The 22,256-nt window shown below is 41.8% G+C and overlaps 1 protein-coding gene across 1 annotated transcript in view; it reads left to right on the top strand.

Moving 5' to 3' along the window:
- The window catches only part of zswim8 (zinc finger, SWIM-type containing 8), a 68,074-nt gene extending 46,030 nt beyond the window's left edge, over positions 1-22,044 (top strand). Inside the window, 11 exon segments of the mRNA XM_030725433.1 lie at positions 2,431-2,752; positions 2,931-3,077; positions 3,343-3,565; positions 5,893-6,182; positions 6,272-6,495; positions 7,221-7,718; positions 11,062-11,239; positions 12,928-13,101; positions 13,202-13,321; positions 17,509-17,687; positions 19,644-22,044. Coding sequence (XP_030581293.1) covers positions 2,431-2,752; positions 2,931-3,077; positions 3,343-3,565; positions 5,893-6,182; positions 6,272-6,495; positions 7,221-7,718; positions 11,062-11,239; positions 12,928-13,101; positions 13,202-13,321; positions 17,509-17,687; positions 19,644-19,847 — 2,559 coding nt within the window. The 3' untranslated portion in view covers positions 19,848-22,044.
- The last annotated feature ends 212 nt before the right edge of the window (positions 22,045-22,256 follow it).

Raw genomic sequence — 22,256 nt, 5'->3', positions numbered from 1 at the left:
AGAACACCAAACATTTACTGTTGATCCAGAATCAGATCCGTAGCTGTCCATGTGTTTGTGAAGTTATTGTTATGGTGCCACGTGTGTAAATGTGTGTTGCTGTTTTTTCTTCATGCTGTGTGATGCTGAAGGTACCTATTAAAGACAATATTACACATCTTAATTTGCAGATCAGATCCGACACACTAACACAGTCACAGTAACAGTTAGTTTGTGACGAACATTTCAATGTGGAGAGAAGTTTAAATAAGAACATAAAAATTACTGTGCATGTGCTGCTGAGAAAAGAAGTGCAGAGACGTCTTAGTTATGAACCAAACTCTGTCCAGAAATGCGACAAACAACCTGAAACACACTTAATTCATTTCAGTTCTGCTCAGTTTCACTAAGATTTTGGTATCGTCAGTGAAGAGCAGAAAGGGACTCAGGGTGATGACTGAGTGAAGAGTTTTAAAACAGACAAAGTTGTAAGCACTGCGCTCACAGCTTTGTCCCATCCACCCGGCACGTTTATGCACTCGTTCTCATTAGGGTGGCTGTGGTTTAGGAGGTAGCTCAGGTCATCTGTAAATCGGAAGCTTCGTGGTTCGAAGCAAGATAATGAACCCTAAGTTGCCCCTGATGCGCTTGTTGGAGTGAGTGTGTGTAAATATTAACTAAAACCACTTAGGGTTAGAAAAAAGTGTGTGTGTGTGTGTAAATGGGTTTGAGGCCTGCTGTATAAACCCCTTCAACCTGAGTAGAACCGATCAAATCTAAATCAGGTTGTATGATTCTTTTAAATGTTCTCTTGCCATGAAAGGGAAACTCCTACAAATTCATATCCAATAACTGCAGCCTCCAACACACACCTGCTGTGTCCTCACCTTTCAGTCACAAACTGTCTGCTGTGTTCTTTGGACTTCATGATGCTGTTTACTCCCCAATATTCTCTTAACCAACCTCTGAGGCCGTCACGGAGCAGCTGTATTTGTACTGAGATTAGATTACACACAGGTGGACTCTTTGTAGTCATTAGCAGTCATCAGGCAACTTCTGAATGCAACTGGTTGCACTCAGAGAAAAGGGGGCTCAATACTTTTGCACACCACACTTTTCAGTTTTTTATTTGTAAAAAATGTTTTGAACCATGTATAATTTTCTTTCCACTTCACAATTGTAACCACTTTGTGTCGGTGTTTCACATTAAATTCCAGTGAAATATATTTATGTTTGTGGTTGTAATGTGACAAAATATGGAAAAGTTCAAGGGGTATGAATACTTTTAAAAGCCACTGTACCTAACATTACGTGGCATACAGAAAAAAGGTGCTGTGTGCATTTACACACATGCTACAGTTGCTGTGTAACTTCAGTACACAGACAGGTCAGAATCTGATGGTAAATGATGTTTCTGCACACTGTACATGTCAGCTGTAATACAGATCTCAGGTTTACAGGATGGAATGGTTCGATATAAAATAGCTCTCCTCTGGATGAATCCTGCCTCCACCTAGCTGTCAGATATATCTGTAACTCTCACATTAATTCTATGAAAGGTGGTGGAATTTAAAATTCACCAGAGAATGCCTGAGGGATGGAGATGCATCAAACTTAGAGAGTGAGTGGGGAACTGTCCCACAGGAAAGACTGAAAGAGAACCTGTATATGAATGGGAGGGTCTGCCTGATAGTCTGAAAGGCTTTAACTGATCAGTACTTGAAATGAGCCTTTCCTTTCCCAGATGTGTCACATTCACCATGCGCTCAACATCATCTGTTGATTACAGATAATCATGTTGTTTCCAGTAATAAACAGATGTTGCATTAGAGTAGCTCAACTACTGAAATCAACCAATATCAGCTTGCCAGTTAACAAGCTGAACAGACTATTTCTGCTCCCAGGTGACTGATCATTCAAAGAACTTCCCTCACTTCTTCCTTTCCTGATAATAATGTTAGGTAATTGATTCATATGAAGGAAGTTCTCAGTGGGCTTTTGAAGCTTAACAAATACAGCAGTTCACTGAATTGAAAAATAAAAAGCACTTTTACTTTAGGTACATTTACATTACAAGGTTACATTTGTATTGGGTAGGCTAAGCTTCTGCTTGGGCATTAATGGTACTATCAGCAGTTAATATGGGTATCCCCTAAATCAATAATAGGTGGTAAACTAAATATAAGCATTTAAAGACAGACTCTGACTGAGAACGTTGAAGGTGCAGTAAATGAGATCTGGGATGTTTTTGGTCGGCTCTTTTGGGGCAGCGGGGGACAAACACCGCCTTTAGCGTTTGATGTTTTCAAATAAATTTCTATTGTGAATCCATGAATGCTAACCTCTTCTGTGCACTGCATACACTGCATGTGCATGTGGTTTGTCAGAAACAAAGTGTAAATGTTTTCTTACTCACTGTGTTCTCTCTTTCCTGCCCACCCTCATCCTTAGATATTGGACAAGTTGTTGGACAGGGAGAGTCAGACCCATAAGCCCCAAACTCTAAGCTCCTTCTACTCAAGCAAGCCAGCAGCTGGCAGTCAGCGTAGTCCATCCAAACACACAGCCTCCAGCCACAGTGGGGTGGGTGGGGCCACAGGGGGTGTCTCCAAACATGCTCCATCATCTTCCTCAGCAGCTACTTTGGTGGCTTCATCCTCAAGCTCTTCCTCTGCTCTGACACTTGGTGGAGAGGAGGTGGCTCCTCAGGCTGATCTGAACCCAGTACCAAGCAACACAGCAGGGGAGGGTGCTGCTGAGACCAAGGAGCATGGTAAGAACTCTCCTGCCACGCCTCTTGGTTTCCACCTGTCTTTATAACTAAGTTTCAACTGTATTTCTAATTGGAGAAATTTTCATTGTATAGTTTTAGGCTTTTCTACATGCATGTTCACTAATGCTGTGAACATGTAGAGAGAGAGAGACCTCATGATCTGTTCTTGCTCTTTCAGATGGGCCTTCATCTTCAAGTGATCAGCAGAATGAGATTGCTCCATTTAAAGAGGTCACAGTGCCCAGTCGGCTGGCACTGGGGGCACGCTGTGGATATAGCCAGCGCTGCTGGGGCTCACCTGTACGGCAGAAGAAGAAACACACTGGTACACAGTTATTAATAACTGTATTATTGATATTATTCTAAGTAATATCTTTTTTTTTTTTTATACAGAACAATGCTTCCACTCATTCAGAAGCACAGTCACATTATCAGATAGGAACTCAGTTTTGTCTCATATGTATAATTGGTATTTTTTTTTTTTTAGTTTATTGAAATGACCTTAATGAAATGGCTCCACAATAAGTAAAAAAAATAATGTATAATATATAATGTAGAGGCCAAACAAGATGTTGATGTTTTATGGACAGGCATGGCGAGTATTGATAGCAGTGCTCCAGAGACCACCTCAGACAGTTCTCCTACTCTCAGCCGGCGACCGATGCGGAGCGGCTGGGCAGCAGCTTCTTGGGGCCGGGGCCAGGACAGTGACAGCATCAGTAGTTCTTCATCTGATTCTTTAGGCTCCTCCTCCTCCAGTGGCTCTCGCAGGGCAGGAGGCGGGGCCAGGGCCAAGAGTACTGACACTAGCAGGTAAACATACTCATCTTCCTCAACATTGGCTTTGATTATAAAACTGTGCAGTGGATGCATGCTAAAAGTTGAAATGTGCACAGAAGGCAAGATGGCAAAAAAAACCCAAATCAGATTAAAAAAATCAAACTGCAGTTGTGCAGGCTTGTGTGCAAACTTCCCTTCAGAAATCACAATCAACTTGACATTCATACATTTGATAATACTTATTTTCTACCAATTAATCTCAATTACTCATGAATGTTTTTCCTGAATATTGATGTATAGCTGGCTTCTTTAGTATGAGAGGTGTTGATCTGGCTTTTGTTTAAACAGGAAAATTCCCCAGTTTAAACAAAAGTGCCACGTATGGAGGTGAGCTCGGAGAGGCCTTGGACCACTCAGGTCACAATAAGGAATCGCTGTGTTTAACTTTATCTCTATCATATCTAGTTAATCATCTCTACATAGACAAAATTTCAGCATTCGGCTGTGGGGTATTTCTCTCATTTTCACAGTTGTTGAGTCAGCAGTATTCATAGTCTCTAGAATGTTTGAACACATTGGTTTCTGTACAGGTGTGTATGTGCTCCCTTCTGGTTTGTTTTATCAGTCTTAGCTGGCCTTGCTGTGCAGTGTATCCTTAAAAAATTGACTAAAGTTGACAAATACAGGACAAAGGAAGATGTGGCAGGCCTAAAAACTGTTCTACAGCAGTCCTACTGAAATAGTCCAGCAGAGACCTGACACAGCTGATCCATCGACTGAAGCATCATCAGAGATGCTCTTTTCTGTGCCAGACTTGTTTCCCATGTTCACAGCTGTCCAGTTTCTCTATCTGGGGCTTTATCTTTATTCTGCTTAATCTCTGTTTTAGATGTGATCATCACAGTGAATCTGAACTGCTCCCACAACACAGGGTTTACTCTGCCCTGCAATAACATCTAGACCAGATGGGGTTTTTGCCTTTCTATTTATTTCACATCTCTCCCTGTTTAAGGAGAGAGTGGGTCTGCAGTGCAAACCATTGTCCCTCTTGTTTCTCAACTATGTGAATAGAATAGAATAGAATCCCTTTATTGTCATTATACAGGATGTACAATGAGATTGGAGGGCCACTCCTGTTCAGTGCCATGCAACAGAAAGTCAAACTTTCTAAAATATAAAATATAACTTGTGTCTAGTCTTCTTCTACAAATATACAGAAAATAAAATGTATGAAAATATATACATTGTAAAAAATGAAATAAGTGTATACATATAATAAGGAAGATGGTGAGAATTGCACTTGGTGAATGAATACTGGATATTACACAATATAGGGGTAATAATTATTGTTCAGTATGAATAATATAATATTGCACAGAGATGTGGGTGTTGCACAGTTACAGTGGGTGAGTGTGAGAGTTCAGGGTGGTGATTGCTCTGGTGAAGAAACTGTTCCTGGGTCTGTTTGTTCTGGCTTTGATGCTCCTGTAGCTCCTGCCAGAGGGCAGGTTAGAGGTTAGAGGCTGGAAAGTTACCACCGTCTCACACCAGATCCAGCCAAGGGATCCCATTTTTCTGACACCAGACTGTTAAGGAAATCTGAAATAAATCCATCTACATGAACAGGTTGTCTTTATGTGGTTTTAATTTACCTTTGCAAAGGGGTCAAGCAACAGTACAGCAGCAGTCTGCATGCCATTTGACAGAGTAATAAGAAGCATAGTCATTTATTGACCCAGTTGTCTATCCGAACATTCCAATCAAAGGATAACTGACGAATATATCTTGTATATCTTCTATTATATGAAGACAATAACATGATACTATGGAGCCTTCCATCTAGCCATAATAACAAAATACTGGAGGAAATCAAAATAGGGAATTTCACATTATTTAATAACATTACAAAATATTCCACAGTCACAAAGTCCCAGAAGAGCTGAAGCTGTTACAGCTGCGAAGGGTGGGCCCACATCATATTAGACCCTCTGGATTAAGAGTGGATGTTACTCAGGTTCATATGTGGCAGGTGAAGGAATACTTTTTGCAATATATTGTAGAGCTGTACCGTAATTAATGCCAACACGACACCGCTAACAGCAGTATAGCTTTATAGCAGCATTTAGACTTGTAGTGAGAGAGAAAGCACAGAACAAATGATGACTCAGCCTCAAATTTGCCGTCAGTGCTTTCTGCCAAACAGGCTTTATAAAACTTGGTCAGTGTTTCTTAAAGGGTGTCTTTTATTCTGTAATCTTCGCTGAAACCTAACTAAACTACAGTTGGAAAATGAAATGATAAATACGTAGTTTATGTATTTATTTTAACTTAGATTAATTTGTCATACATTCTGTGTTTAGGTACAAAGGGCGACGTCCAGAGTGTCATGCCCCCCATGTGCCCAACCAGCCCTCAGAAGCAGCAGCTCACTTTTACTTTGAACTGGCCAAGACTGTGCTGATCAAAGCTGGAGGCAACTCCTCCACCTCCATTTTCACCCAGCCCTCAGCCAGCGGGGGGCACCAAGGTCCACACAGAAACCTGCACCTGTGTGCCTTTGAGATTGGCCTGTATGCTCTTGGCCTCCACAACTTTGTCTCACCCAACTGGCTGTCCAGGACCTATTCCTCCCATGTGTCCTGGATCACTGGTGAGCGAGATGTGTTTGAGAGAAAAACCCTCCTTTGCTTTCATGGTCCACCTTATTCACTCACTTTTCTTCCTTTTTCCTCTTATCAGGCCAAGCCATGGAAATCGGCAGTGCTGCGCTCAACATTTTGGTGGAGTGTTGGGACGGTCACCTCACCCCTCCAGAGGTGGCATCCCTTGCAGACCGAGCATCGCGAGCAAGGGACCCAAACATGGTTCGGGCCGCAGCAGAGCTGGCCCTGAGCTGCCTGCCTCACGCTCATGCCCTCAATCCTAATGAAATCCAGAGAGCTCTAGTGCAGTGCAAAGAGCAGGTACTATGGGGCTGGGTTTACATGGTAACAGATGAACCTGTTGCCAAACACAGGCTGTTAAATGTGATGGTTACAACATGACGAGCTCATTCCTGTTAAAAAAGTATATATATTTTGCAATGTGAGCGTAATTACCAGTTTATACTGGCTCTAGTCACTAAAGGTGTGAAACTATTCTTTTCACTAAAGATTAAAAGTATGACTACGGAACACTGACAGATTATAAGATAACTTATTCAAAAGGACTGACCAGATTAATTAATATGGTCAGAGGTGTGTGTGTGTGTGTGTGTGTGTGTGTGTGTGTGTATATATATATATATATATATAAAAATAATGGTATAGTTCAGGTTACTGCGTAAGACCAAGTTACATCGTGGCAGCAACATAAGAGCTGTTTTAAACCGGATTTGCTCACAATCTGGAGAATAAAGTTTCCAGAATTAACTATTAACAGTTATTGTTTTCTGTCAACTGACTTATTGCATAATACCATCTTTTAATGTGACTAAAATTGTGAGTATATATGCATGTATTTGTATAAAAATGTATCAGTGTTAATTTTTGAAAATGGACCTTGAAAGTGCTTAAAGGGTGCTTGAATTTGACCCTGGAAAAGGTGTATGAACCCTGAAACCAAACCCCTCCCCGGCCTGATTTATTCATATTTTTATTATTATTACTGCACTTCATGTCTGACCCTATCACTTCCTGTCTTCCTCTAGGACAATGTCATGCTGGAGAAGGCCTGCATGGCAGTAGAGGAAGCAGCCAAGGGTGGAGGTGTCTACCCTGAGGTTCTGTTTGAGGTGGCTCACCAGTGGTACTGGTTGTATGAGCAGTCAGTGGGTGGAGGATCAAGCCAACAACGGGAAACATCTGGCCGATGTGGGGCAAATGGAGGTTCGGGCAGGAGGCCCCCAGAGTCTAGCTGTGGTGTTCTTGACAATGGAGCCAACATGGAGTCTCCAGGGGTGGCAGCAGTCACAGCTTCTGTCACTGCAGCCGCTGTCGTACCCGTCATCTCTGTAGGGTCCACAATTTACCAGTCCCATGCCATGCCCGGGCAGGCTATGGCTCACCCCCACAGCCAGGGCCTTCACCCCTACACCACCATCCAGGCCCATCTCCCCACTGTCTGCACGCCCCAATATCTGGGGCACCCTCTGCAGCATGTACCCCGTCCCACTGTCTTCCCTGTGTCTGGGGCTGCATATCCACAGGTAAGAGCATTTTGTGAAACTTGATTATTATCAAGAAAGAGCTAAAAAGTTGTCCACAAATGAAATCTAAAAGTGCATTTTTTATAATGTTTTCTAATGTCCCTGGATTTCTTTAGTTCGTTAATGCATGATTAGTCTAAAGCATAGCTAGTTATAATATGTAATGCACTACAAGTCCTCTGTCTCTCTCTATGCAGAATTAGTCCAAATGATCATATACAAATTATCCACCCCTATGTATTAAAATTAAATTAAATGTAGCAATAGCCCAGGATTGGATGGTGTAATTGTTGGGGGAGTATGGAGGTATAGTGCCTTGCAAAAGTATTCGGCCCCCTTGAACTTTTCAACCTTTTGCCACATTTCAGGCTTCAAACATAAAGATATAAAATTTTAATTTTTTGTGAAGAATCAACAACAAGTGGGACACAATCGTGAAGTGGAATGAAATTTATTGCATGTGTCAAACTTTTTTAACAAAAAAAACACTGAAAAGTGGGGCGTGCAGTATTATTCGGCCCCCTTGCGTTAATACTTTGTAGCGCCACCTTTTACTGCAGTTACAGCTGCAAGTCACTTGGGGTATATCTCTATCAGTTTTGCACATGGAGAGACTGAAATTCTTGCCCATTCTTCCTTACAAAACAGCTGGAGCTCAGTGAGGTTGGATGGAGAGCGTTTGTGAACAGCAGTCTTCAGCTCTTTCCACAGATCCTCGATTGGATTCAGGTCTGGACTTTGACTTGGCCCTTCCAACACCTGGATACGTTTATTTGTGAACCGTTCCATTGTAGATTTGGCTTTATGTTTTGATCATTGTCTTGTTGGAAGATAAATCTCCGTCCCAGTCTCAGGTCTCTTGCAGACTCCAACAGGTTTTCTTCTAGAATGGTCCTGTATTTGGCCCCATCCATCTTCCCATCAATTTTGACCATCTTCTCTGTCCCTGCTGACAAAAAGCAGGCCCAAACCATGATGCTGCCACCACCATGTTTGACAGTGGGGATGGTGTGTTCAGGGTGATGAGCTGTGTTGCTTTTACTCCAAACATATCGTTTTGCATTGTGGCCAAACAGTTGGATTTTGGTTTGATCTGACCAGAGCACCTTCTTCCACATGTTTGGTGTGTCTCCCAGGTGGCTTGTGGCAAACTTTTAACGAGACTTTTTATGGATATCTTTGAGAAATGGCTTTCTTCTTGCCACTCTTCCATAAAGGCCAGATTTGTGCAGTGTACGACTGATTGTTGTCCTATGGACAGACTCTCCCACCTCAGCTGTAGATCTCTGCAGTTCATCCAGAGTGATCATGGGCCTCTTGGCTGCATCTCTGATCAGTCTTCTCCTTGTTTGAGATGTAAGTTTAGAGGGACGGCCGGGTCTTGGTAGATTTGCAGTGGTCTGATACTCCTTCCATTTCAATATGATTACTTGCACAGTGCTCCTTGAGATGTTTAAAGCTTTGGAAATCTTTTTGTATCCAAATCCGGCTTTGAACTTCTCCACAACAGTATCTGGGACCTGCCTGGTGTGTTGGTCTTCATGATGCTCTCTGCACTTTGAACAGAACCCTGAGACTATCACAGAGCAGGTGCATTTATACGGAGACTTGATTACACACAGGTGGATTCTATTGATCATCATCAGTCATTTGGGACAACATTGGATCATTCAGAGATCCTCAGTGAACTTCTGGAGTGAGTTTGCTGCACTGAAAGTAAAGGGGCCCAATAATATTTCATGCCCCACTTTTCAGTTTTTTATTTGTTAAAAAAGTTTGACACATCCAATAAATTTCATTCCACTTCACGATTGTGTCCCACTTGTTGATTCTTCATAAAAAATAAAAATTTTATATCTTTATGTTTGAAGCCTGAAATGTGGCAAAAGGTTGAAAAGTTCAAGGGGGCCGAATACTTTCGCCAGGCACTGTAAGTAAATAAGAGAACCAGAATAATTTGGTAAATGGATTGCCAGACAACGCCACCCTGGGAATTTCAGATTTTACCTGAAGGCACACACAAGTTCGCCCACTAAGGAGGCAAGAAACAAAGTTCAGTGTTAAAAACAATACACTTTTATTTTAAGAAAAATTATTAAAATGCAAAAAGCCACAAAAACAAAAAACAGCAAAATTATAACCAGTAGCTGAGACCCTGTGCAGGACAGGGACCAATGCGAGGGAGGATGGAATTCAATTCAATTCAATTTTATTTACATTTATATAGGGGGGAGAAAATCAGATATTAATGATAACTAATGATTAAACACAGAGTGAAGTATAAACAGAGTAAAAAAGGTGAATAAAAAAAGAAAAAGTGCATCATGGGAACCCTCCAGCAGCCTAGGCCTATAGCAGCATAAGGGGTCAGGGTCACCTGATCCAGCCCTAACTATAAGCTTTATCGTAATGCCAAAATGGTCCTGAGTAGTTTGTATGGAACCCACATGCTTGTATGCATACCTGACAACATCAGGGCTCCTAATGAGATGACTGATGGTATCGTGGGGGATCTCCTCCCAGATCTGGACCAGGGCATCACTGAACTCCTGGACAGTTTGAGGTGCAACCTGGCAGCATTGAATGGACATATTCATGCCACATGAGGCTGTGCTGGGAGACACAGCAAACCTTCTGGTAATGGCACATATTGAAGTGCCATCCTGGAGGAGTTGGACTACCTGTGCAGCCTCTGTAGGGTCCAGGTATGACCTCATGCTACCAGCAGTGACACTGACCCTAGCCAAATGCACAACTAGTGAAAACCAGATGAGGAGGGAAAAGTGTGAGTGTCCTCCACCTGTGAAACCACTCCTGTTTGGGGGGTGTCTCATTGTTGCCCCTCTAGTGCACCTGTTGTTAATGTTATGAACACCAAAGCAGCTGAAACTGATTAACATCCCCCCCTCTGATACTTACTGACCACATCAGTATCACAGAGGTTTACGTAATTGACTCTGATTAAAAAGTGTTCTTTAATTTTTTCTGAGCAGTGCATAAAGAAACAATGGATGGCTCGAGGCTTTTGCAGATTATTTTATATGACAGGTCTATAAACTTGCCTAACAGTTTCTTAATTATAGATGGTGTTGCTTTTATAGAAGGTGGAAAAGTTCCTATAGCTCCTCGGGATCCTGTTGTAAAACAAACAGATGATTGGTATATCCAGTGCTGTTTATGAATAGTGTGTGTGCGCATCACAAATATTGTCAGGTGGTAGTACAGGTGACTCAGTCTGCATGCGTCTACCTCCTTTATTCCTAGTTTTTATTTATTTTGTTGCACATGGCTTTGTGACTATGTCTGTGAAAAGTTCTCTTTAAATAAACTTTACTTACTTCAGGGAATGCACCCAGCATTCATTGGTGCCCAGTATCCGTTCTCAGTGGCCACTGGTCCTCAGCCATCTATGGCTGCCACGACTGTCACCTTCCCTGGTGTACCTGTGCCGTCCATGACTCAAATCGCTGTCCATCCCTACCACACTGAGGCTGGTCTGCCCCTCAGCACCACTGTAGCAGGTTGGGGCTATTAAAAAAAAATTTTTTTCTATATGGGTAATTGTTACAATACCACATGGATGATTTTGCATACAGTTGTAGTCAAATGTTTACATCATGGGCATTAATGTTATGGTAATTTTGGGCTTTTAATGATTTCTGTTCGCTGTTCTTTTTTCAGGGTGGAATGATTGTACAGCATACATCCTTAATTACTTTAAAAAAACAAGAATTGGGTGCACATGTTTGAATTTATTTTGAATTTTCTCTTATCCACAAAAGGTCAGAAGTATATACACATGTTTGAGAATGATTTCTTTATACGCTAATATTTGCTTAAATGTCCCTTAGCAAGTTACACCTCGACCAGACACTTTGGTAGCCATCAGCAAGCTTCTGCCTGGATATTTTTACACTCATCTTGGAAGAATCGGTAGAGTTTTGGGAAGGTCATTCCAAAGCTTAATGTTGGCATGCTTTACCCATTCCAAAACCGGGTTTGTTGTGTGTTTGGGGTCACACTCAAGTGTGTCCAAGTTTGAACCATCTATCTGTTGATTTGAGGGGAAATTGTAGAATATGGAGGTAGTCCTTCTCCTAAATTATTCAATACCTTTTGTGCAATGTACCAGTACCCCTGGCAACAAAATGGCTCGAAAGCATGATGTTAGCACCACCATGCTTGACAGTTGGTGCAGTGTTCTTAAGTTTGAAAGTCTCACCTTTACTCCACCAAACATACCTGTTATTGTGGCCAGATAGCGCAGTCTTAAATGGACTGGTGCTCTTCTCCAGATGTAGCGCCTTTCTGTCCTTAGCTCTCAAGCTGCTTGTCTGACCATAAAACGTTTCTCTAAAAGGCATTTGGCTTCTCCATTTGGGGCAGCTGCAAATTTCAGTCTAGCTTGAAGGCGTGGAGTTTGTAACAGGGCTTCTTTCTTGGTTGGTACCCTCACAGTTGATGGTGATGTAAAACTGGCTTTACTGTGGGCAGTGGGACTGGTGTTGAGCTGTTTCCAGTTCATTGCAAGTTTGCGTGTTGGTGGTTCCTGGTTTATTCCTGAACATCCTAACCAGTTTCCTCTCATCTGAGGGTGGTGGTTTGGATCTTTTCCAGACCTTGTCAAACTAGTGACACATCTGAATAACATGTGTTTACGTACACTTGTTTGAACTGATGATCTGTGAATCTGCAATAGTTTAGAAATTATTCCAAGAGACGTTCCCAGCCTGTATAAATCTGTTTCTTAGAGCTTCAGAGTTCTTTGGACTTTCCCATTGTTCAGAGTATTGGTGAGTCCAATGAATGCTGTCCAATTAAGCCTTATATGCTGGTAAAGAGAAACTACCAGTTGTAAGCATGATCACTAATGAGCAGTTAATAGGCCTTGGCCTTGTCATGTTTGAAGACATTGCAGAACCTCCAGCACCACTTATTAAAAGATTTGAGTGTATGCATATATTTGAGCCTGTAGGTATACTTTTGACCCTGTGTGGATTAATAAATTCAAACTTGTGCACCCAATTCTTGTTTTTTTTTCTAAGACATTAAATATGTATGTGCAATCATTCTACCCTGGAAAAAGCCCAGTTTAACTAAATGATAAAAAGCACAGAGATCACCGTGACATTCATGCCCATGATGGATGTAAACTTCTGCCCGATGCTGTCAGTGCTAACCAGTGTAATGTGCCTGTTAAATTTTGCAGTTGGTGGCGTTCACCCTGGCCCAACAATCCAGGCCATACAGGGAGCGTCTCTGCCCTCTCTTTCCTCCCAGCCTGCTTCCTTGGTTAGCACTCCTTTCCCAGCAGAAGACGAGCAGCACAGCCAGCCAATTAGCCAACAGGGCTTGCACTACCTGCATTCTGCCTATAGAGTTGGTGAGGAGTTTGTGTTCTGATTATATTTTACTCTTAACTAGCATACAATGTAGTGCTGTAGGTTAACTGAACAAATGTATATTCATTTTCTTTTGTGAAGGCATGTTGGCATTGGAGATGCTGGGCAGGAGGGCTCACAATGACCATCCCAACAACTTCTCCAGGAGTCCTCCTTACACAGAGGATGTTAAATGGCTTCTGGGACTTGCTGCCAGGCTAGGTGAGACTGCACAGAGTAAATGGACATCTCTGGCCCTCAGATCAAAAATCTGATACAATACTGTGCAAAGAAACAGCCTTTATTTCTTCATATTTTACTGGGAAAATGGTAAATAGGTGCAGCTGTTTATTGACACGTGCAGTGTATATAAGAACAGAGTGTTTATAATTCTAATGATAACATTAATAATAATATTTGCTTTATTCTTCAACACAGCCTGAGCTCTGACATTCAAAGCTCTTCTTTGGATGTTGGCAGACTTTTGTTCATTTTCTGTCAAGATGATCCCACAAAGCTCCAGTAATGTTGAGGTGTGGGGAGACCAGTCTATGACTGGTTGTGTTCTATTGTGTGTTTTTTCTATCCAGGTATGATTTTATTGCATTGGTCCATCAGACCCCATTTTCAGTCCAGTGCTTATGTAATTTGGCACACCGCAGCCTATTCTCCCTGTTTCCTTTCCTTATCTCTTACCTTATGGATTGTCCTGTTGGCCTTTTTTAACTGGTTACTCTAGGCCCCACTTTATAATAAGGTTGTTTTAAAAATCTCATCTTCTTTCCATTTCTGTGCTCAATAATTTTTCTCTGTGATCCCTGATTTCTTTAATTTTAGATAAATTGTAATCTCTCTCTTTCTTTTTTTAATTGCTTCGGCAATTAAAAAAACTGCGTTTCTGTGAACTGCTCCTTTACGTATGAGTGTGGGCGGGTCCTCGTCTGGATACGGAAGTCGAAGCGCACAAACGTGGGAGAACACGCTCCCCTTTCTGTGCTGCAAATACGTTTTAGGGTCCAAACCAAACTACTGCAGCATCTGTGTGCAGCACAGAGGGAAACACAGACAGCGATTAGAGCAAAATGACAAGTACGCACTTTGTGTCCTTTTATCTGTGATATGAACTGATACAAAGCAGCAAGTTCAGCCTTAGAGCCCAACCTAATTCACAGCTGTGAAAATCACTTCACTTTTCTCATGTAATACACATGTAATATGGTAGAAAACTTGATGTTGAGATGGAAGAGCCACGCCCCTCTGCCGCTTTCGTCACATGTTCTTGGTTCGAGACCACCGAGTTTGCGGGGCCGGAATTGAACCCATTTGTTGGCCAGGCACCGAGTGCTTCCGGAGTGAAAAACCCGCCTAATAGTTCAAGTTAAGGCACCGGAACCCTGTCAGTGGAAAAGAGGCCCAAGTCACCAGTCTTATGGTGTATCTCTTTTTTTTTTAACTTAATTTTTATTGATTTTTAGCCACAAATAATGACATTGTTCCACAGTTACATTCTTCTCTTGCAGTTGTAAACATTCCACGTTAGAAATTGATGAAGGAAGGCAAGGTAACAATAGAGTTGTCAAAGATTATAGCAATGAATACAATACAAAAATAAAGGTAAAGTGACGAGAAGTAAAAAAAAGCAGAGCAAAAAGAAACAAAACAAAAATAAAAGATAAATTTTTGAATTCCTCTGAGGTAGGTTGGGTCACACATTCTTGTTCACAATGGTATTTTTTACCGGTCCAAAAGTGTACAGTGCATGCAAAGGGGCAGGCCTCTGGGTATATTACTGTATTAATAGGGGCATGACAGGGCTCCACCGTGTATTAAAATTTGGTTTTTGAAGCCTTAGAGAATATGTGATTTCCTCCATTAAATAAATATCCCAGACTTTTTGAATCCATATGTTATATGTGGGGGGCTCTGGTTTTAGCCATCTAATGGTTATGCATTTCAATGCTGCTGTGAGCAATATATTTAGAAGATATCTGTCAGCCTTCCTATTCATTCCCTCAGGTATTTCTCCCAATACTGCCACTAGGGTTTTTTGGAACATCTATTCTGAAAATTGCTTTAAGAGCATCAAATATCTCCTCCCAGAATAAACTTAATTTAGGACAAAACCAGAAGATATGAGTATGGTTAGCACTCTGTGTCCCACAATTTCTCCAGCATGAGCTGGGTTGTGTTGGACCTATTTTACCAGTTATTGCTGGTGTTCTAAAGAATCTGATGATTACTTTCCATTTGAATTCTCTCCATGTATTAGAGTTTGTGGCCAAATGTGCTCCCGTACAGATTTCCTCCCATGTGTCCTCTGCTATTGTCTCCTTCATTTCAGTCTCTCATTTCTGCTTTATGTTTATGGAGTCATGCATGTTCATAGACAGGAATACATCATAGAGTTTACTAAATACTTTATGGTTTCCCTTTCCCCTTTTTATGTCCATTATATGGCTGTAGCTCAGTAGGTAGAGCAGGTCACCTACTGATCAGAAGGTCAGCGGTTCGATTCCTGGCTACTCCAGGCTACATGCCAATGTATCCTTGGGCAAGATACTTAACCCCAAGTTGCTCTCCGACCGTCCCGTCGGAGTATGAATGTGTGTGAATGATAGTTAATTAAAAAAAAAAGCACTTAGCTTAGCAAACATGGAAGTGCTTGTATGAATGGGAGTGCATGGGTGAATGTAAACATGTTGTAATAGCGCTTTGAGTGCTCATACTGAGTAGAAAAGCGCTATATAAGAGCTAGTCCATTTACCATTTACCATAACTTTCTGGCAGCACGGTGGCATGGTGGTTAGCACTGCTGCCTCACAGTTAGAATAACATCTGGAAGGTCTGGGTTTGATTCCACCTTGGCCCAGGCCTCTCCCTCTCTCTGTGTGGAGTTTGCATGTTCTCCCCGTGCTTGCGTGGGTTTCCTCCGGGTACTCCGGTTTCCTCCCACATTCCAAAGACATGCACTTACTGGGGTTAGGTTAATTGGCTAATCTAAATTGCCCATAGGTGTGAATGAGAGCATGAATGTGTGTGTGAAAGGTTGTCTGTATCTGTGTTGGCCCTGCAACAGGCTGGCGACCTGTTTAGGGTGTACCCCGCCTCTCGCCCTATGACAGCTGGGATAGGCTCCAACCCCCCCGCGACCCTGAACAGGATAAGCGGAAGCGAATGGATGGATGGATGGATGGATATATAACTTTCTATAGGTGCAGGCCCATGGAATTTAGTCCAAATTTTGTGCGTTGTCACAAAGGTTCTTATGGTGTATCTCTGAATCCTGTTTCAGCACCTTTACTGTCTGTCCGACAGGCCAATTCCAGGCCTGCTGTCTGTATTTGTGTCTGTGTAATGCTGCCGTTTTGGCTCTGAAACTCTCTTAAAAGCTTCATCTTTAAACACCGTCAGGTTGTTTTTCATAGTTTTCATGACATTGTTTTTAAGTTGACTCCGATGCTGTTTTATATCTTGCTTAAAATCTTTATAAAGTAATATCAGGCTTTCAAACAGTTGTGGTTGGGGTTGGCATCTACATTAGCTTCGTGAGACGCTGCGTCTTCATTGCCACCATCTTCCTCATGCTCAACGTCCTCAGCCACATCTGAGGTTTTTTGAGGGTTTTATTCATATTCTTGTCATTCTTGTGATTCCTTCACAATTTCCCTCCCTTTATACTTGAGCTGAGGTCATCTCATTACAATTTATATTTATATGCCTAAAATTACACCGTGTGTCACACAGCTTCTACTTCTTACTGCTCAGATTAATGTGTGTCTGCCTGGAAAGTCCTGAAGCCAGGCGCGGTCACTGTGTTACGGGAAGTGTGTGTCAACGTCTCTCTGCATCGCTCCACGAAGCACGTTAAACTCCACTCGCCTTATTAGTATTGTCAGTCTTATTGTCCAAACACCTCTCACTCCTCATGATGAGCACTGAAACCCCATCTGTAGCTCCTCAGGGATCACAGGCCTCTCTCTGGGCACGACAACTGTAAAGATTCCTCTATGCCGAGTGTTTTTAAAAAAGAAAAGTAAAGGCTTATGGAACTAAAAGTAACCAATTAACTTTTGGATCAATCACAATGAGCAAGAAAAGGTGGGTGAACTTTGGGATCACATTAGTAAGTTTCATGTTTCCTCATTTTATGGCTTTTGCTGGATTCCAGTAGAAACTTTACCTCATTACCTCAGACTGCTAATGAATGCAGCTAACAAAACAAGGTGCTAACAGCAATAAAATTGAAGTGAAATGTTTCAGCTCTTCACTCTGTATATTCCCTGAAGTTCAATGCAAATCTGAACTGAGGCAGGAGTCGCTGACTGGCCCCAGTCTGAACCATGCTACTTCCTCCTGTCTACATGACTCAAGGCTATCTTCTTTTTCTCTCTGTCCATCCATCCTGTCAGGAGTCAACTACGTGTACCAGTTCTGTGTCGGAGCAGCAAAAGGTGTCCTCAGTCCATTTGTCCTGCAGGAGTTAATCATGGAGGCCTTGCAGCGGCTGAACCCCGCACACATCCACGCCCATCTCCGAACGCCTGCTTTCCAGCAACTTGTCCAACGCTGCCAGCAGGCCTATCTGCAGGTACAGCACATTCACACCCGCACTGCAACAGCTACATTCATAATGGGGTTGATGGACAAAAGAGCGGGGCAGGTCGGGCTGCAGAAAAAGTCAGCCCACAGGTATCTCATATTTATAAATAACTGAAATTTTATACAGCCAACAATCAAATAAAGCAAAACCAAGCAAGTCAGTCTTTATCTCTTTAGACTGTCAATAAAAGAGAGTGAAGATAGTTTTTACTCTATCAGATAAGGAAGGCATGATAGAGCTATTGTTAGAAGCCAGAATCACACGTGATTTTTCTACATGTGTTCATAGGCCCAAGTGACCAAGTGGGACTTTGGTGGACATTGTCAGAACCACAAGGACATGTGATATGCTCCTCATCTGATAATAGTCTGACTCAGTTGCTTATTTATTTAACTTCTTCTGTTTTCTGCATGTTTTCAGTCATACAGGAGCTCTAGTAGAGACTGCAAGGAGCAGTTCAGTTGATCTGCAACTCCAATTCCAAAGAGTTGGGATGCTGCATAAAATCTAAATTAAAACAGAATAGACTGGTTTGCAAAGGTCATAAACCCATATTCAAGAATCAAGAATCAAGAATCAAGAATGCCTTTATTAGTCCCACAAATGGGGAAATTGCAGTTAACAGAACATCCATCCAAAACAAAAACATAACACAGACGTTCTATTTGGATATTTTATCCAAATAGAACATCAAGAACATATCAGATGTTTAATCTGAGAGATGTGCAATTTTAAGGAAATTATTGGCTAATTTTTAATTTGATGGCAAAAACACGTCGCAGTTGGATCTGTGCCACAAAAGGCTGGAAAGTGGAATTAAAAACAAACAGTTGGAGGAACATTTTGCAACTAATTTAGGTCGATTTTTACAACCAACCTACGAGTAACGTATACCTGCTAAAGCTACTTGAGCATTATTGAGTGTAATGGAGAAAGTGGGATTCCCCATATCCATCAGCTGACCTCGGTCCCTGAACAGCTGGCAGCAGCTGATAATGAGAAGCTTGAGTAAAGAGTCCTTCTGTTTATAGGAGCAGCAGTTTGAGGCTGCAGCCTGATTGGTTAGCCTGTGATGCCAACTTCTGATTGGCTGAGCATCATCTAACAGGTCAGGGATACCATACAGTACAGTACAGGCTATGACTCATCATTGACAATATTAAAGCCATACCTACAGCTCAGCAATATTGCTCAAATGTAAACAACATGGCCGCCTTATGATTATAGTGATGTTATACATAATGCATTGATATCAGGAGGTTATGCAGTAGTATTCCTGCACACACATGAGTATAATATGATGTGAGTACCATGTAAGTATGCATTATACTTTCTGTTATATAAATAGAAAGACATTATGTAGTACACACCCTTGTACAGAGTGCAGTACTTTCTCTTCTCTGTTTGGAAATGTTTGTGTCTGTTCTGGTTACCAGAAAGTATTTGTAGAAATGTTAACGATAATCACAGAATATCTCTGACAGCATGATTACAATTGTTGTTATTTAATGAGTATTGTTAATATAGAAAACGTGTTTTTGCTGGAAGATCTTTTATCTTTACTAACTTACTCAGTGGCCTGGAACCAGGATAACCCCTTAACCCTAACCCTGTGTCACTTTTAATTAATTAAAGTTTGAACTGTTGGATCCAACCTGTATTTCAACCCCAGTAGATCCATTTTTGAAAATGATAATTATTATAATGTGTGCTTTAAGCATTAGCTAACATTTCCACTCTTTTTTTACAATGGCATCAAATTCAAAGTGAGCTTTAAAGACAATTTTCAGTGTTTTATAAATCATTGCATCCTGTTTGTAGTTTATAACGACCCGACATGCAAGGTGATGCGTGGTATGAGGGAGTAACCTGTCCCGGTTAGTCCTGCATACATGAGTAAGTTCAGGCAGCATTTTCCAGTCTCACCTCCTTTTCTCTCTGCAGCATATTCACCATCGGCTCATCCACCTGACACCTGCAGACTACGATGACTTTGTCAACATGATCCGCAGTGCTCGAGGTGCTTTCTGTCTCACTCCTGTGGGCATGATGCAGTTTAATGATGTGCTGCAGAATCTGAAGAGGGGCAAACAGACCAAGGAACTATGGCAGCGTATATCCCTGGAGATGGCAACTTTCTCCCCCTGAGCAGCACACTGAAGGAGAGAGAACGTGCTGGGCCGAAAAGACCCATCCAGCCTCCAGCATAGCTACTGCCACCGCACTGAGCCGGCCACACTCGAGAGTGATTTTCGTCAGGGACACTGCTCTGTGCTCTGAGGACTCAGTAAAGTGCACCCAGGCAGTGCAGTCGACTCCCATTCCCCAACCCACAGACTTGCTTTGTTTTTGTGTTGGTCCACCCAGAGCCTCGTGGAGAAGACTGTTCACCTTCCTGCTCTCTTCTGTTCCTGCCTGATGTTTTATCATTGTTTACCTTTGTGTAAATGTGGAATTCCAATGTGTTCCTTTCTTTCTTCATTTCTACTCAACTTCAGACTGACAAGGATCCTCTCCCGTCATCCTCACTTGATTTTCAGTGTTTTGTATTTTGTTTGTTTTTAGTTTAGTTTTAAAGGAAACCACTGCGTGAGTCGTGTTTATGCTGCAACATTCCTGTCTAGAGTGGTAGATGCCTCATTCATCAGAGTCTTGTCACTATGGATCTGAATCATTGCAGTGTGGGACAAAACAATGATTTTCAAGAAAAAAAGATTTAATATGAGCATTTTATTGTCCCCATTGGTGAGGATTTTTCAGTATTTTGTTTAATCTTTTTTTGATACTTTGTATAGGCTGTGATATGTAAGCAGATGGGAATGGGAAGAGAATGAGGGAATGTTGAAGGTGCTTTTGCTGTTATGTGGGACATATTTTTACATTTCAGCCTGCCTGAGAAGTGACATGAACAGAGCTCCAGACCAAAACCAGAGGCCACCTAACCACTGCTTAGGCCTTCTCCAGCTGCACTCTTACTGGCTGTCCAACAGTCAGAACACCTGATCAGTCATCACCTGGCCTGGGTTGCACTGCATATTTTTGTGTTGGTTTCCTGTTCTTCTTTCCTGCAACACAACTAACACTTGTTTAGTTAGGTTTTAAAACCATATCCCAATTGAGACTCCCCAGATTTTCAACAGCATCAGAACATTTTTTTTAATTGATTTTTTTTTTGATAAATATAAAAATGCTTTAAAGAAGATTTCATGAGTTAACAGGATTTGCTTAATTTAGTCTCTAATGCTGTATGAACACAGCTACTATACAAAGTCCCGGCAAAAATGTAATAAGAAATTAGGATACCATGACCAAAGTATACTAAAATCACACCTCCAGCCCTCCTTTATCTAAATCACTAATTTAAATGCATGGTTTACAGCAGACCTGTTGGAAAACAGCATTGTACATTTGACTGATCCTTTCAGTCCACATCCTTTTTCTTCCAAAGTTCTCCATATTGTAAAAACCAGACATCCAGCTCAACTCCTTATAAAGCCTTTGGTGTGTCCGATGACACGCTTCAGCGCCGTGTCTTCACCTTGTTCTGGTACACCAAACTGGCCCGAGCCTTCCCAGCCTGTTTGTCAGGATGATCGGTGAGTGTGAAAGAATGAAGGCTTTCTAACCACATTCAAAAACCAACCGAGCAAGCCACACTGAACTGGCATGTATGCTTTATTAAACATGTGACTGCTTTTGTTTAATGAGAGGAATAAGAACTTGGTTTGGCAAATTTTCAGTGCAAAGCATACGCAGTGGATAAGGCCCGGTCATGGCTGAGCAGCCGGGTCTCATTTTTCCACCGAGTACCCTCATGAAGAGAGCCGGCGTCCGTATGTTCAGCACATGTGATCGCTGTATCTGCTTGTGCTCCTGTTTACACTGTCACAAATGGACAGTGCAGCTAATCCTCCAAACCAAATGTTCAGACACAGTTCCTTTGTGACTCAATGGTCCCTTCATGAGACACGGCTTTGGTTTTGCATCTTTTCAGTTGTCTGGTTCACCTAAGCCCCAACAGTCATGCAGACACCCGAGAGAGAGCGTGACTGAGTGGCCCCCTTCTTCAGTGTGGTTAGCTCATATCCCACGGTGCTGTTACTTCACGACATGTTGACACAGTCCAGGCAGCTGCTGTGGTTCTGAATCTGTCTCATTGGTTCTGGACCTCACAGGTGAAGGTGACTTAGTAGAAAATGTACTGTGATATTTTTGTATTTCTCAAAAGTGTAGCTCAATTGAAAAGTTCTATATGTGCTGATTGCAAAAGGTTCTAATTTAGAGTGAAAAGAAAAAAAAATAAAAGCAATAGTAAAAGTGTAGAGTTTACTTAATAAAGATAATTAAAAACACTAAATTGCTGTGACTGGTTTGTGGGTTTGAGTAGGGATTCTTATTTATTTTCCCTACTTAGGCCAAAATGGCCAAAGCAGTGTGTTTGTAGGATTTCTGCTGTACAGATGACACAACAATGCCAGGATGCAAAGTTCCCAGCACTTCTTCCTCTGCTTCCCACAGTGCAACCTGCAGTCACCCCTTCAGATACTGATGGATACA

The sequence above is a fragment of the Archocentrus centrarchus genome, unplaced genomic scaffold (assembly GCF_007364275.1).
Source record: "Archocentrus centrarchus isolate MPI-CPG fArcCen1 unplaced genomic scaffold, fArcCen1 scaffold_55_ctg1, whole genome shotgun sequence".
In the NCBI taxonomy this organism is placed as follows: Eukaryota; Metazoa; Chordata; class Actinopteri; order Cichliformes; family Cichlidae; genus Archocentrus; species Archocentrus centrarchus.
The sequence above is the reverse complement of the archived record's forward strand: the minus strand, read 5'-3'. Positions and strand labels throughout refer to the sequence as shown.